The 14,565-nt window shown below is 50.1% G+C and overlaps 1 protein-coding gene across 1 annotated transcript in view; it reads right to left on the bottom strand.

Moving 5' to 3' along the window:
- Positions 1–3,702, bottom strand: part of LAMC3 (laminin subunit gamma 3) — a 56,224-nt gene extending 52,522 nt beyond the window's left edge. Inside the window, exon 1 of the mRNA XM_029063535.2 lies at positions 3,305–3,702. Within this exon, the coding sequence (XP_028919368.1) occupies positions 3,305–3,683 (379 nt within the window). The 5' untranslated portion in view covers positions 3,684–3,702. The remainder of the gene's footprint in view (positions 1–3,304) is intronic.
- Positions 3,703–14,565: the final 10,863 nt, after the last annotated feature.

Below are 14,565 nucleotides of genomic sequence, written 5' to 3'. Positions count from 1 at the left end.
ACAGGCTTAACCCCCTTTTTGCAGATGAGGTAACTGAGGTACAGAGAAGTTAAGTGGCTTGCCCAAGGTCACATCACAGAGAAGTGGTGAAGCTGACATTAGAACCTTCTGACTCCCCGGCCTGTGCTCTATCCTCTAGGCCACGCTTCTCCATCTTCAAAGTTCTTATAAAATCCCACCTCCTCCAAGAAGCCTTTCTGAATGAATTCCTAAAAATCACCTCAACCCACCAGCCTCAGCACTCATGTATGTATGTTTGACTGAGCTTATAGTCAATTCATTCATTCTGACTACTCCATTTCTAAGTATTTTCATTTCAGTCTCCCCCATTGGAATGTAAGCTCCCGATGGGTAGGAAAAGATCTCACGCTTCTTTTGTACTTTTCCAAGGCCTTAGTATACTGTGCATTGCAGCCAGTGGATGCTCAATAAATAATCTTTATTACGGTTCATCCTCCCTAGCCAAAACCAAGACTGGGAAAGGATAATAATTATGGTATTTAAGTTCTTACTATGTGCTAAGCAGCTCTTACACTGTCCTAAGCTCTGGGGTAAATACAAGATAATCAGGTACCACATGTGGCTTACAATCTAAATAGGAGGGAGAACAAGTATTGAATCCCCATTCTGCAGATGAGGGAACTGAGGCACAGAGAAGGGATTGTCTCTATCTGTTGCCGAATTGTACATTCCAAACGCTTAGTACAGTGCTCTGCACATAGTAAGCGCTCAATAAATACTATAGAATGAATGAATAAAGTGACTTTCCCAAGGTCACACAGCAGGCATGTGGTGGAGCTGGGATTAGAGCCCAAGTCCTCTGACTCCCAGGACCGTGGTCTTTCCACTAGTTCATGCTGCTGCTAACCCAAAGCCAGTCTGGCCGAGATTCTCATGGGCCCCCGGCAGGATAGGCCACTGATTCCAGGCAGGAGAATAGTGGCTGCCATATCCATTCTCCATCATGCTGAGGCCCAGATCAGAAGCCTCTCCAAACCACTAAGGGAAGGTCCAGGAGGAAAAGTGAGGAAATTGGACGGTGGGGGAACCATTGGGCTGCCTGTGAAAAGAGACAGTTGAGAGTGTATTGCCCCACCACTGTTCCAGGGGAGCGTTCCTTCTGTCGGGAAGAGAGCCCGTGGCGGGGATGGGAAAAGGTGTTTTGGTTTGGGGAGAGAAAAAAAGTTGAGGTTCGTTGGGATGGGTAGACCATGCCCGCTAGATAACCACATCACCCATAGCTCAGCTTCAGCCTCCAGAGGGTCCTGGGATGGGGGAGATTTAGAGGAACCCGTTGTTCTCCCTCTGTGCAGCAGAAGCCTCTGCAGGGAAGCTGGGAACAAGGAGCAGAGCGGTGGATCGCCAGACGTCCCTTCTTTCATCTCAGACAGGAAGGCTGAACCCAGCATGCTGGGGGTTTGGAACAGATGTCCGGGAGTCCATAGGGGGCTGGGAAATCAGTGACCTCCATCCGATTCTGGACATCCCATTCTCCCGCTGCCGCTTACCCTGACACAGACCCTTCTCCATCCTTCGCCCACACTGCTCTGCCCCTACGGCCCTTTGAAGAGCTGCCGGGGGTAAAGCCCCGGGAGTGATCAGCTGGCGGTCACCCGGTGCCACGGCCCAGCCACTCAGAAGGCACATGGCGAGTCCTCCATCTCTTTGTCACATCAGGGGTTGTGACGGCAGCAGCAGCAGCTGGGGAAGAGGTTAACAAAGAGAGCCGCCTCCGAGAGTCAGACCCGACTCACGCAGGGCTCACGATCTAAGAGGTAGGGAGCGCGAAGAACTTCTCTCTAAAAGATAAGATTGATTTTTGTCTAACTCCAGATGTTAACAACATAAAATCGCCCAGTTAAATCATGAATCCAGTAGGGACGAGTGGGTCTGACTTCTTAGATGAGAACAAATTTCAAAGTTTCGTCCGTGTCTAAAAAGAACGGCAAACTAATCAATCAACCAATCATGCGACGGCATTATTGAGCGCTTACTGTGTGCAGAGCACTGTACTAGGGCACAAAGAGTTCAGATAAGATAAAAGATGATCTCCAGGGGATGGAATGGAATTGCCCTAGGATAGCTTTGCTAGTTTCTTTAAGGCGCAGTAGATCATAAAGAGAAGACAACCAAGTCCAGATCTATAAAGTTAAAAAGACAAACATTTATAGGAGGGAAGAAGTTTGATACAGACTCACGGGTCTGAGAGTTAAGAGACCTGGGTGCTAGTCTCGGCTCTGCCACTGACCCGTGGGTTCTATGGGCCAATCACTTAACCTCTGTGTATCTCAGTTTCCTTATCTATAAAATGGAGCTAATAATACCGCCCTCTCCGTACCTCGCAGGGAAATTGGGAGGATGAAATGAGATAACTGATATGAAAGTGTTTTGGAGTCCACCAAAAGCACTTCACCAATTCATGGGATTATTATTAGCTTTATAATAACACCAACATTTCCGATAATCACTTCCCTCAACTTTCCCTTTCCTCTCACAATTACAATCTAACTTTAGGAACAATTCCCTTGTCTACAGCAAGAAATATTTCGGGGATAGAAAGAAGAAGGAGACACCAATTAAGATGAAATTTAGTCATGGAAATAAAATGTTTGATGCAATTTCCAGAGTAATCTCACAGCACAATATGCTCCTCTCAAAGAGCAGATGGAGTCTTCCGTCTTAAAGTCCGACGAGCTTAGGTCCAGTCACACAGGTTCGGGGTACGAGAATCGGGGTGAAGGATCTGGTTATAGTGCTAGTGGCTTGTGCAATTTTTAGCACAGTGTTACCCAGTAAGCGCTCAATAAATATGATTGAATGAATGTAGCATCACTTCGATGTCCAATAGACAACATTTGGGCAGAAAATGACTTTAGGGGCCATTTTCCATTTCGACTCAGCTCAGCATCTACACAGCAGTTCCCAGTAAGCTCAAAAGCCTGGATCGCGTGTCAGTCTGGTACACGTCTCAGTTAAATACCTAGGACAGGACTCAAACACAGGTACCGGGTGAAAGGAAAGAAAAAGGAAGGGGTCGGCGCCGGTGGGAAGCGAGGGAAAACAGAGTCCGAGAGAGGTTCCTGGGCTGAGATTCCCCTCCCAAGACGTTGGGCCTTGGCTCCAGGATGCGTCTGGCTCCTCAGAGGACCAGGCTTCTGTTTGGCTTCCTCTGACTCCGCCTTGGGGGCAACAGTCAGGGGGTTCCGGCTGCGCCGAGGGTCCGGTGAGAGGGAGGCAGGGACAGAGGAGGGGGCCTCGGGTCCCCGGTCATTTCGGTGGGGGAGGAGAATCTGGTTCCACTTACCCAGCCGGAGGGTGATGTTGACTGAGTTGGGGTGCTGGACCCCGAAGGCCATGGACTGGCTCTGCCACCAGGTGCTCTCCTCCTGGCTGTGGAAGTCGGTCAGGTAAGTGGCGTTGTGGTGACGGTCGGGGTCGCGGGCGTCACAGCGGTGGCACAGCTGGGTGTCCCCGGGCCCGCCCATCTGCAGACAGTAGTCCTCGGGCGGAGAGCCACACGTGTTGGTCACCTCGACCTCTCGGCCGAAGGCCGCGTTCTCGAACACGGGCAGGCAGCGCTGTGGGTGTCCCCGTGGGTCGTAGCAGGCGTCCATGGCCCCCCAGGCCCTGGGGAGCCCCAGGCCCAGCAGGACCCCGAGACAGAGCGTGGAAGCTGGCGCCATGGTGGGGAAACTGAGCTGCTCTTCCCTCTCCCTCTCACTTGGGATGGTCCTCCAGGGCCCTCCTCCTCTTGGAAAGGCAAGGCCAAAGCCCCCCCCCGCCAGAGGGCCCCATTTGCTGGCTCTCAGCTCCACCTTGTGGACAGGGCTGGGAATGCCCAGAGCTCACACTCTCCAAGCCACGTTCGGGCTCTTCCAGTCGCTCCCCGAACTGTGGCTTGGCTTTGCGACCCCACCCCATTTTTCAGAAACTGGGCATTATTGCCCCCTACTCTGCTATCCATTCATTCTTTCAATCATTTCTTCAGTGCTGACTGTTTATCTATGGTTCTATTTATCTATTTTGATGACAGTGATGCCTACTTGTGTTGCTTTGTTGTCTGTCCACCCGTTCTAGACTGTGAGCCTGTTGTTGGGTAGGGATTGTCTCTGTATGTTGCTGAATGGTACTTTCCAAGCGCTTAGAATGCTCTGCACCCAGTAAGTGCTCAATAAATACTATCGAGTGAATGAATGAACTAAGCGACTAGTATATAACAATAGGCAGGAACACTCCCTGCCCACAACCAGCTTACCTTCTCCCTGTGTGACCTTGGGGAAGTCACTTTCTCTCTCTAGCTTCTTTCCCCTCTCATGTGGGAATTATGAGTCTTAATCTTTTAATCTCCTGGGGGTGACTGGTTTAGTAATGATAATAATGTTGGTATTTGTTAAGCGCTTACTATGTGCCGAGCACCGTTCTAAGCGCTGGGATAGATTACAGGGTAATCAGGTTGTCCCACTTGAGGCTCGCAGTTAATCCCCATTTTACAGATGAGGTAACTGAAGCACAGAGAAGTTAAGTGACTTGTTCACAGTCACAAAGCTGACAAGTGGCAGAGCCGGGATTCAAACCCATGACCTCTGATTCCCAAGCCCGGGCTCTTTCCACTGAGCCAAGGAGCATAAATTTGGACATCAGGAAACCTGGATTCTGGCCCCAGCTCTGCTACTGGGTGACCTCGGGCAAATCACTTAACCTCTTGGTGCTTCAGTTTCCTCACCTGTAAAGTGGACATTGTGGGGGATTTTAATGAAAAAAGATCACTGACAGGAAAGTACTTGGGAAAAATAAAAGCTCCATACAGATTTAAGTTTCATTACTTACTGATTAATGTTCGTTAATGGCAATTTAATAGTAGAGAAGCAGAAGGCCTAGTGGATAGACCACAGGCCTGGGAATCAGAGGGGCCTAGGTTTTAATTCCGTCTCCACCGCTTGTCTGCTGTGTGACCTTGGGCTTGTCACTTAACTTCTCTATGCCACAGTTACCTCATCTGTAAAATGGGGATAAAGACTGTGAGCCCCATGTGTGCAGAGCACCGTACTAAATGGTTGGAAGAGTACAATATAACAGTAAATAGACACATCCCCTGCCCATGACTAGCCTACGGTCTTGAGAGTACAACACCACAGAACTGGTTGATATGATCCCTGCCCACTAGAAGCCCCCAGTCTAGCAGGGGGACATGATCCTGGGGACCACAGGCTTGCTTCCTCCTCCACAGGTCAGTTTCCCAGTCTTTAGGTATTAGCTAGAAGAGATGTCTGAGCTAGAGTTCTGCAGGGTCTAGAAACCTGGGCGCCTTAAATGTGCCCAGACCTGGCCCAAGTGTTGCCTCTGAACCGACCCAGTGGCTCAGTGGAGCCCATAGGGAGTAGTCACCACATTCAGTGAACACGCTGGGCTTTGCCCGCATCTGGTAAGTGGGGCTCATTGGGATCTGTTGGCTCTTGCCCTGACCCCGATCCAGGAGGCGGAAACGAGAGCGGCTCAAGCCGAGCCCTTCCCCGCTCCACTACTCCAGGGCAGGACTCAAGTGTTCCTCTGGAGGAGGTGTCTTTCCCCCACTCTCGTGATTCCTGGGATATCCTCAATGGGCCACAACCTTTTGGGTGAGGCAGGCCCAGCCGGCCATTGACCCTAACTCTCTCTCCCTGACCAGAGCTCCCAGTGCCAGGACCTGGGCTAGCAGGGCCTGAACCTTTCCCCTCTGATTCAACTGTTAGGGGAGTAGAAGAAGTCCAATCAATCAATAAATCAATCAATGGTATTTATTGAGCACATACGATGTGCAGAGCACTGTACTAAGCACTTGGGAGAGTATGCTACAACGGAATTAACAGATACGTTCCCTGCCCATAGCTTAAAATCTAGATTTAAGAAGCATGGCCTAGTGGATAGAGCATGGGCCTGGAAATCAGAAGGATTGAGTTCTAATCCCTGCTCCACTACATGTCTGCTCTGTGACCTTGGGTACGTCACTTCACTTCTCTGAGCCTCAGTTACCTCATCTGTCAAAAGGGTATTAAAACTGTGAGCCCATGTGGAGACATGGACTGTGTCCAACCTGATTACTTTTTATCTACCCCAGTGCTTAGAACAGTATAGTAAGTGCTAAACAAATGCAATACAATAAAATCAATAAATAATAGAGGATGAGCTTACAGTTTAGAGGCTGTTTCACTAGATCTTTTCATAAGAGCCACCCCACCTGGCCCTGACCACCAGCCAGCCTCCTCAACCACGGGGACTAACCCTGTAAACTCGTCATGAGCAGGGAACGTATCTGTTTATTGTTGTATCGTACTCTCCCAAGCACTTAGTACAGTGCTCTGCACACAGTAAGTGCTCAATAAATACAATTGAATGAACGAATTAATGAAAGTCAGGGACTTTAGCCCAACAGCACCCACACCCTTCTGCTACATGTCCCTCCCTATCTGGAAAACAAAGTCAGTGCTTGTGTCCACCCCAAAACAAAGTTGGTGCTCGTGTCCACCCCAGACTCCCCCGATTCTGTCTGTCTCCCCCGATTAGATTGTGAGCCTGTCACTGGGCAGGGATTGTCTCTATCTGTTGCCAAATTGTACATTCTAAACGCTTAGTACAGTGCTCTGCACATAGTAAGTTCTCAATAAATACCATTGAATGAATGAATGAACAGAGCTCGGCACAGAATAAGCACTTAACAAGTACCACAATGAGACAGTTATTAGAGTGTCGATACTCACACCCCATAAACTGCTTCAAGCCTGGCAGGAGGAAGAGGTGCAGGTATGGCTTGGCTCCCTTTTCCGCTGGAGGGCAGAGACTCTTTATCCAAAAGACAATGGGAAAGTCTCTATGGTAAGGGGCTGATTTGACTGCCGCCTACCTCAAGATCTATCTATTCCTGGAATGGAAAGAGAGTCCTCACAAGGTGACCAGCAGCTAAGCCCGTGATGAAGACCTCCGACCGCCTGACAGGAACCTTCTCAATGGCCACCAAAGATTCCTGTCTCTTCCGGGCCCCAGCTATCTCAGGGGACTTCCCGGCCTAAAGCTGGACCCATACAAGGGGAGGAGAGTAGACCTTTTTAATGTAATGTGTTAATAATGATAACTGTGGCATTTATTAAGTACTTACTATGTGCCAGGCACTGTACTAAGGGCTGAAGTGGTTATGAGCAAATCAGATGGGGCTCACATTCTTAATCACCATTGTATAGATGAGGTAACTGAGACCCAGAGGAATGAAATGACTACCAAGGTCAGACAGCAGACAAGCGGTGGAGCCGGGATTAGAACCCAGGTCCTTTTGACTCCCAGGCCTGTATGCTATCCGTGCTGCTTCTTTATAGCCATACCGCTTCTCTACAGCCAAGCCCAGCTCCATCTCTGTTTATCCCAGTATCCTGGTAGAAACGCTTGGAAAAAGCACTCCCAATTTAGCCCTCATTTATAATTGAGGGCCCCCCTCCCTCTTCTCCTCTCCGCTTTCCTCTCCGCGCACAGCCGGGAGGAGCGCCCAGGAGAATAGCCGTGAGTTCTGAAGGTCTTAGGAAGCCCCAAACCAGCTCTCCCGGCACTGCTCGTTCAAAGGCTCATTAACATATATTGACCCAAGTTCTGACAGCTGGAACTGAAGCCCGAGGAGGGGTGAGTTCCCAGAGCTGAGAAACTTCACATCCTCCGCTTGTGGCTAAATGGCCTGTAGCTAACCAGCTCTGGCTGCCTCTCTCCTCCCCGCTCACCACCCTCCCACCCCCCCCCCAGTCCATTCTGACTCTTATTTGTTTACCTGGAATACCTTGCTGGAACCTACTGGGCTACTCTGCCCTGGGTCCCAAATCCCGGCACTAATTTCTTACAGGATTAAGCTGCTGCTCACCACGTTCTCTCGTTGTGCCCATCTCCCTCTTTCAACGGCTCCCTCTGCCATCCTCTTGGGATCTGATCCCACTCTGTTCCTCACCGACTGTAACCCTCTCTTTCTGCTTCTCTCTCCGTGTAGTGCCCTGCCCCGGCTCCCCTCTCTTCTACCAGCTAAAGAAAAGATTTCATTTCCTTTTATCTTTTGATCGCGGTCCAAATTAGAGTACCATCCAGAGGGGAATGAGGTGCAGGGAGAAGGGGGGCCAGGCTTGGGAGTCCCTGCTTGACTCGGCAGTGTCCAGCATGCCCAGTACTCAATACGAGAAGCAGTATGGCCTAGTGGAGAGAGCCACTTGTCTGCTTTGTGACCTTGGGCAAGTCACTTGACTTCTCCGGACCTCAGGTACCTCATCTGTAAAATGGAGATTAAGACTGTGAGCCCCATATGGGACAGGGACTGCATCCAATGTGATTAGCTTGTATAATAACAGTAATAATTATTATGGTATTTGTTAACTGCTTACTATATGTGAGGCACTGTACTAAACACTGGGGAGGACACAAACAAATTGGGTTGGACCCAGTCCCTGTCCCACGTGGGGCTCACAGTTTCAATCCCCATTCTACAGATGAGGTAACCGAGGCCCAGAGAAGTCAAGTGACTGGCCCAAGGTCACACAGAAGAGCAGCGGTGGAGCCAGGAGTAGGACCCATGACCCTGTGACTCCCAGGCCCATGCTCTATCCACTACACCATGCTGTTTCTATCCCAGCGCCTAGTACAGTGCCTGGCACATAGTACGTGCTCAAAAAATACCAAAAAAAAAAAGGATAGAAACTGCTGTCTACACTGTTGTTGCACAGTGACGCTATAGGAGAACCCGGCCTGAAGCAGAGCTGGGCAGCCGGAGTCCTGACAATTGTTTTTGCCCAGTGTTTCCTGTGACACCCACTCCTGCCGGCCTCACTTCACAGGAATGGTGGTGGAAAGCCAGACAGCCAGGGCACAGGAGGAGGAAGGCAGTGGGCAGGGAGGGGAGGTGCAGAGAAATCAGGAGCCTCAGGCATCGGCTGACTAAGCTAGGAAGCCAGAGGCAGGAGACTAGAGGAACGGTGAGGAAAGGGGTCGCTGTCTCCTTGAACATCTTCTTTAAAATTCTCTGTGGGTCCTGAAGGGCCCGGAGGCTTGGGAGCAATCCAGTGCCAAGGGAATATCTAGCAGAAGTCTGGTGGTTAGGCAGGGGTTTCCTGCCCGGATCTCTGCAGACTCTCCTTCCCCCTCTCTCTGCAGAATGCCTACAGAGAGGAAGGTCTGAGCCGCCAAACTGCTCCTGGCTGGGGAGGATTGTGGGGGTTTATGGGGGCTGACAGGGGGTCCGGGTGGAGGGGGTCAGGGTGGAGGTCCCGAGCATTCGGAGACCCAGGCCCAACCCAGCTACAAACCCCCTTTCCGCATCCTCTCAGGGAAGCCCAGGCTGAAAGCTGGAGAGCCACTGAGGCTCTCCACCTGCTGGACCCCTTTCAGCTGCCCTCCCCTGCAGCCCCGGCCCGCCGATGTTGCTGTGGCCGTGTTGTCCTGGCTTCGCGTCATGCCCCAGTTTGCACCCCCTCAGCTTTGCTTTGTGTCCAAACCCGCTACGTTCCCAGGGCCAGTGAGGTGACTGGGACCACAGCTGGTTGTGGAGATGCGGACTTGTGAGGACGGAGTCTGAGGGACCTGCAGCCCGTCCGGTTGGCAGGGAGACCCAAAGAGAACCTGGCTGGTCCTAGGAGGAGGAAGGCCCCTCAGCTTGGTTTGAACCCAAAGAGAGGGGAGGGAGAGAAAGAAGGAGAGAGAGAGAGAGAGAGGGAGGGGGGTGGTGGGTGGAGAGGATAGAGAGAAAGTAGAAAGAGAAGAGAGCATGGAGAGAAAGATAGAGGGGAGAGAGAAAAGGAGAGAGAGAAGAGAGAGTGAAGAGAGAGGAAAGGGAGAAAAAGAGCAAGACAGAGAGTGGTGAGAGAGGAGAGAGAATGGAGAGAGAAAAGAGAGAGGAGAGAGAGAGAGAGTGGAAAAAGAGAGAGGGGAAAGAGAGGAGAGAGAGACAGAGTAGAGAGAGGGGAGACAGAGGAGAGAAAGAGAGACAGAGTGGAGAGAAGAGAGATATCCTTTCCGGATGGATGCAGCCAGCTCAGAGCTCAGAACAAACCATCCTTTCACAGTTACTAGGAAGGAAAAGCCCTGCTCCTGTGCAGGTGAGTGAGAATGCAGGCAAGGGGAAGGTAGGGAATGTGGGAAAGAAAATAAAACTTAAGCTGGAGGGAAGTTAGAGTCTGCTGGTCCCTGGGACTCAAACGGCTTCCCTCCACCCTTGCGGTCATAGCCAGTTTTAAAGAAACCAGCCCACTGACCTAAATGATATTCTGTTGTCTCCTTCCTCAAAACCTTTAGGTCAGTGCGTGGCACTTTGTAAGCATGTTACAAGTACCATAATTATTATTAGTGGCTCAGTGGAGAGGGGAGTCCACTGGGGTGTAGGACTGACCAAATTTTCCAGGCTTGACTACCTGAGAATCAACTGTACAAGGAATCCCTATACTCATTCAATCGTACTTACTGAGTGTTTTCTATATGCAAATATTAATAATTAATTTAGCACTTGGAAGAGTAAAATATAATGATAACAGGCACATTCCCTGACCACAACAAGCTTACAGACTAGAGTACACTAATTTCACCCCCATTCTTGCAAATGATCCAGTAAGGGAAATGTCACATATCCCCTTGGTTTCTGCATTTTGACCCAAGTTGATGATGGATGATCTGAGTTGGTTTGAGAATCCATTTCCATTCTCCCTGATCTGTGTGCAGGGCCAACACCTGCCATAAATTCGCACTGGTTCCAGATACAAGTTGTATGGGAGATTTGGTTTCTTTTCATGGTGTTTGTTAAGAACTTACTATGTGCCAGGCACTGTACTAAGTAGATAAAGGGTACTCACTTTGGATACAGTCCACGTCCCACGTGGGCCTCACAGTCTTAATGCCCATTTCACAGCTGAGGTAACTGAGGCACAGAGAAGTGAAGTGACTTCTGAAGAGCTGAGATCAGCAGGCCTCCGGGGCTACTGCGGTAGAGTATTGCATGGGAGATTTGAGGCCAGCATGTCCCCAGCTGCAGGGGGAGAGAGGAACAGGGGAAGAGGATTCCTCTCTCCCTACAACCCACCTCCATTTCTGAATGACTGAGCTTTCCATACCCTGTGGGCTCAACCATCACAGCATGGGGTAGTGGATAGAGCACGTGCCTGTCAGGAGTTCTAATCCCGGCCACCTGTCTGCTGGGTGACCTTGGGCACTTCTCTGGGCCTCAATTACCTCCTCTGTAAAATGGGGATTGAGACTGCATACCTCAAGTGGGACAGGGACTGTGTCCAACCTGATTTTCTTGTAACCACCCCAGCGCTTATTACAATGCCTGGGACATAGTAAGGACTTAACAAATAACACACTTATTATTATTAGGGTCATGGCCACAAGAGGGGCTACCAATCGTGCTGGAGGACATTTGCCCTGGTGGCTACGGATGGAGGGCGGGCACAGGAGGGTCTGTGTGTTGAATGTAGAGAAGCAGCTTAGTGGCTTAGTGGCAAAAGGAGTCGGAGTGGCTTAATAGCAAGAGGCTTGGGAGTCGGAGGACGTGGGTTCTAATCCCAGCTTCGCCACTTGTCTGCTGTGAGACCTAAGACAAGTAACTTAACTTTGCTGTGCCTCAGTTCTCTTATCTATAAAATGGGGATGAAGACTGTGAGCCCTATGTGGGACAATCTGATTACCTTGTATCTACTCCGGTGCTTAGAACAGTGTTTGGCGCATAATAAGTGCCTAACAAATACCATTATTATTATTAATAGTAATCATTATTATTATTATTATTGCGGGGAAGCAGTGTGGCTCAGTGGAAAGAGCCTGGGCTTCAGAGTCAGAGGTCATGGGTTTGACTCCCAGCTCTGCCACTTGTCTGCTGTGTGACTGTGGGCAAATCACTTAACTTATCTGTGCCTCAGTTACCTCATCTGTAAAATGGGGATTAATGTGAGCCTCACGTGGGACAACCTGATTACCCTGTATCTACCCCAGCGCTTAGAACAGTGCTCTGCACATAATAAACGCTTAATAAATAACAACATTATTATTATCATTATTACCTACCAAGGTCTCACTTTAATTGCCAGAGGCTCAGATTGGTCTCCTGGGCCCTCCTGGGTATCCTGCCTGTGGTGGAGCAGTATTCGCATCATCTCAAGTTTCCCTTCTGTTTGCTTCTCCTCCCTCCTCATGGCCAGGGGAGTCCAGGGCCGCTCTCCCCACCTCCCCCCACCCCCCAAACTGAGGGTTAATGGAAAGGGTTAAAACCTTCCAGGCAGTGAACTGAAAGCCTGGTCTGATTTGCTTAATGAACGTTAATTAAGAAGACAGAAGATAGTAGATTCCTTCAGGGCAGAGATGAAAGGCCTGTTAATTAAATCTAGAGAGAGAGCAAGGCAGGACCGACTGATTCTCCTGCTGATCAAACCTGACAGTGTAGGCTCTAGTGCCAGAAAGGAACCCGGGCACCTCTCCCTGCACTTCACCCTGCTGCTGCCGTCCAAAATGAGGGACTCCTTGGCCTTTAGCATCAGGGTGGGAAAGGACAGGGGGCAGTTGCTTTTGTCTTCCCTCCAAGTCTCCTGCTGAGGCACTGCTTTGCCGCAGAGATGAGTTTGGGTCAAGGCCAGGAGAGGAGCGGGCACTGATGGGGAAGCAGAGCCCTGCCTAGGCCGGGTCAAGCTGAGCTGTGAGGAATGGGGTGGACAGCCCAGCTTCTGACTCCCGTCTCCAGGCGTCCCACCCGGGCGGGTCCTCCGTGGGCTCAGGGGGGTTGGATGTAGTGCCTATGAAGTGTGGAGGTTGTAATTCCGCCCGGGTGTGCCCAGTAGGGAGGAGGTCTATCTCCCTGGACATAGGTTGGGTCTGGAGAGGACAGAGCAAGGGATGGGCAGGAGCCAGCCGGCCCAGTTCTCTAACCTCAGCCCCAGCAGGGCTCTACGGCAAGGCATAGTGGATAGAGCACGGGCCTGGAAGTCAGGAGGCCATGGGTTCTAATCCCGGCTCTGCCACTTGTTTGCTGTGTGACCTTAGGCAAGTCACTTCACTTTCCTGGGCCTCAGGTACCTCATCTGTAAAATGGGGATTGAGGTTGTGAGCCCCATATGGGACAGGGACTGCATCTAACACGATTTGCTTGTATCCATCCCAGTGCTTAGTACAGTGTCTGTCACATAGCATTTAACAAATACAATCATCATTATAATTATTATTACCATTATTATTATTATTGTTACAGATGAGGCCCAATCACATTAAAACTGCCAGGGTCGCAGAGCCGGGAACACAGAGAAACTGGTCCCTTCCTTGATCACTTGACTCCGGATTTAAAAGGGCTGCAAATGATGTTCAGGATGTTCATTTGAGACCTTTAGGGTGGCTGGACCATCTGGGCAAGTCATTTGCCAGGGCCTTGCTTGTGATGGGCTCCAGTTGCCCTAGGCATGGGCACGGTGTATTCGGATTCAACTACTGCATCAATCTTCTCACTGACCTCCCTGCCTCCAGCGTCTCCCCTCTCTAGTCTAAATATCATTCTTTTGCCCAGATCATTTTTCTAAAATATTGTTCCGTGTACTTGTCGCCGCTCCTCAAAAACCTACATGGATTGCTCATTCCTCTTCACTATTATTATTATTATGGCATTTATTAAGCGCTTACTATGTCCCAAGTACTGTTCTAAGCGCTGGGGTAGATACAAGATAATCAGATTGTGCCACGTGGGGCTCACACTCTTAATCCCCATTTTACAGGTGAGGTAATCTAGGCACAGAGAAGTTAAGTGGTTTACCCAAGGTCACACAGCTGACAAGTGGCAGAGCCGGAATTAGAACCCATGTCCTCTGACTCCCAAGCCCGTGCTCTTTCCACTAAGCCATGCTTTTCACATCAAATAGAAACTCTTGACCACCAGCTTTAAGACACCCAATCAGTTCTCTCCCCTTCTTATCCTTGCCCTTCTTCAAAGACACACCAGTTCCCACACTTCGTTCCTCTAAAGTCACGGAGGGTCGGAGGGTCGGGGCGGCCAAGACATTCCAGCTGCCTGCTGCTGAAGACCTTGCCCGGAATAGGAGATAGATAGCACCTCCCTTGCCCCAGAAGTCCCATGAGGGACTGGGAAATGCAGAGAAGGCCTGAGGAGGGAGAGAAACTGCCACTTTAGGACAGAGGATGCCTTATTGCACCCCCTTCTCTCCCTAGTCCTTAATTGGCAGATTATCCCACCAATATGATCCTGTCTATAAGAGCCAAATAGATGTGACCCATGAGTCCCAGTGGGGAAACAGCATGGTGTAGTGGAAAGAGCAGAAGGTCATGGGTTCTACTCCAGGCTCCACCACTTGCCTGCTGTGTGGCCTTGGGCAAGTCACTTCACTTATCTGTGCCTCAGTTACCTCACCTGTAAAATGGAGATTAAGACTGTTAGCACTAAATGGGACAGGGACTGTGTCCTACCCGATTTCCTTATAACCACCCTAGCCCTTAGTACAGTGCCTGGCACACAGTAAGCACTTAATAAATACAATTATTATTATTGTTACTATTATTGGCAGATGTACCCACCAATGAGAGCCTATCTGT

This window comes from Ornithorhynchus anatinus, chromosome 4 (assembly GCF_004115215.2).
Source record: "Ornithorhynchus anatinus isolate Pmale09 chromosome 4, mOrnAna1.pri.v4, whole genome shotgun sequence".
In the NCBI taxonomy this organism is placed as follows: domain Eukaryota; kingdom Metazoa; phylum Chordata; class Mammalia; order Monotremata; family Ornithorhynchidae; genus Ornithorhynchus; species Ornithorhynchus anatinus.
This window is presented reverse-complemented; position numbering and strand designations above follow the sequence as displayed.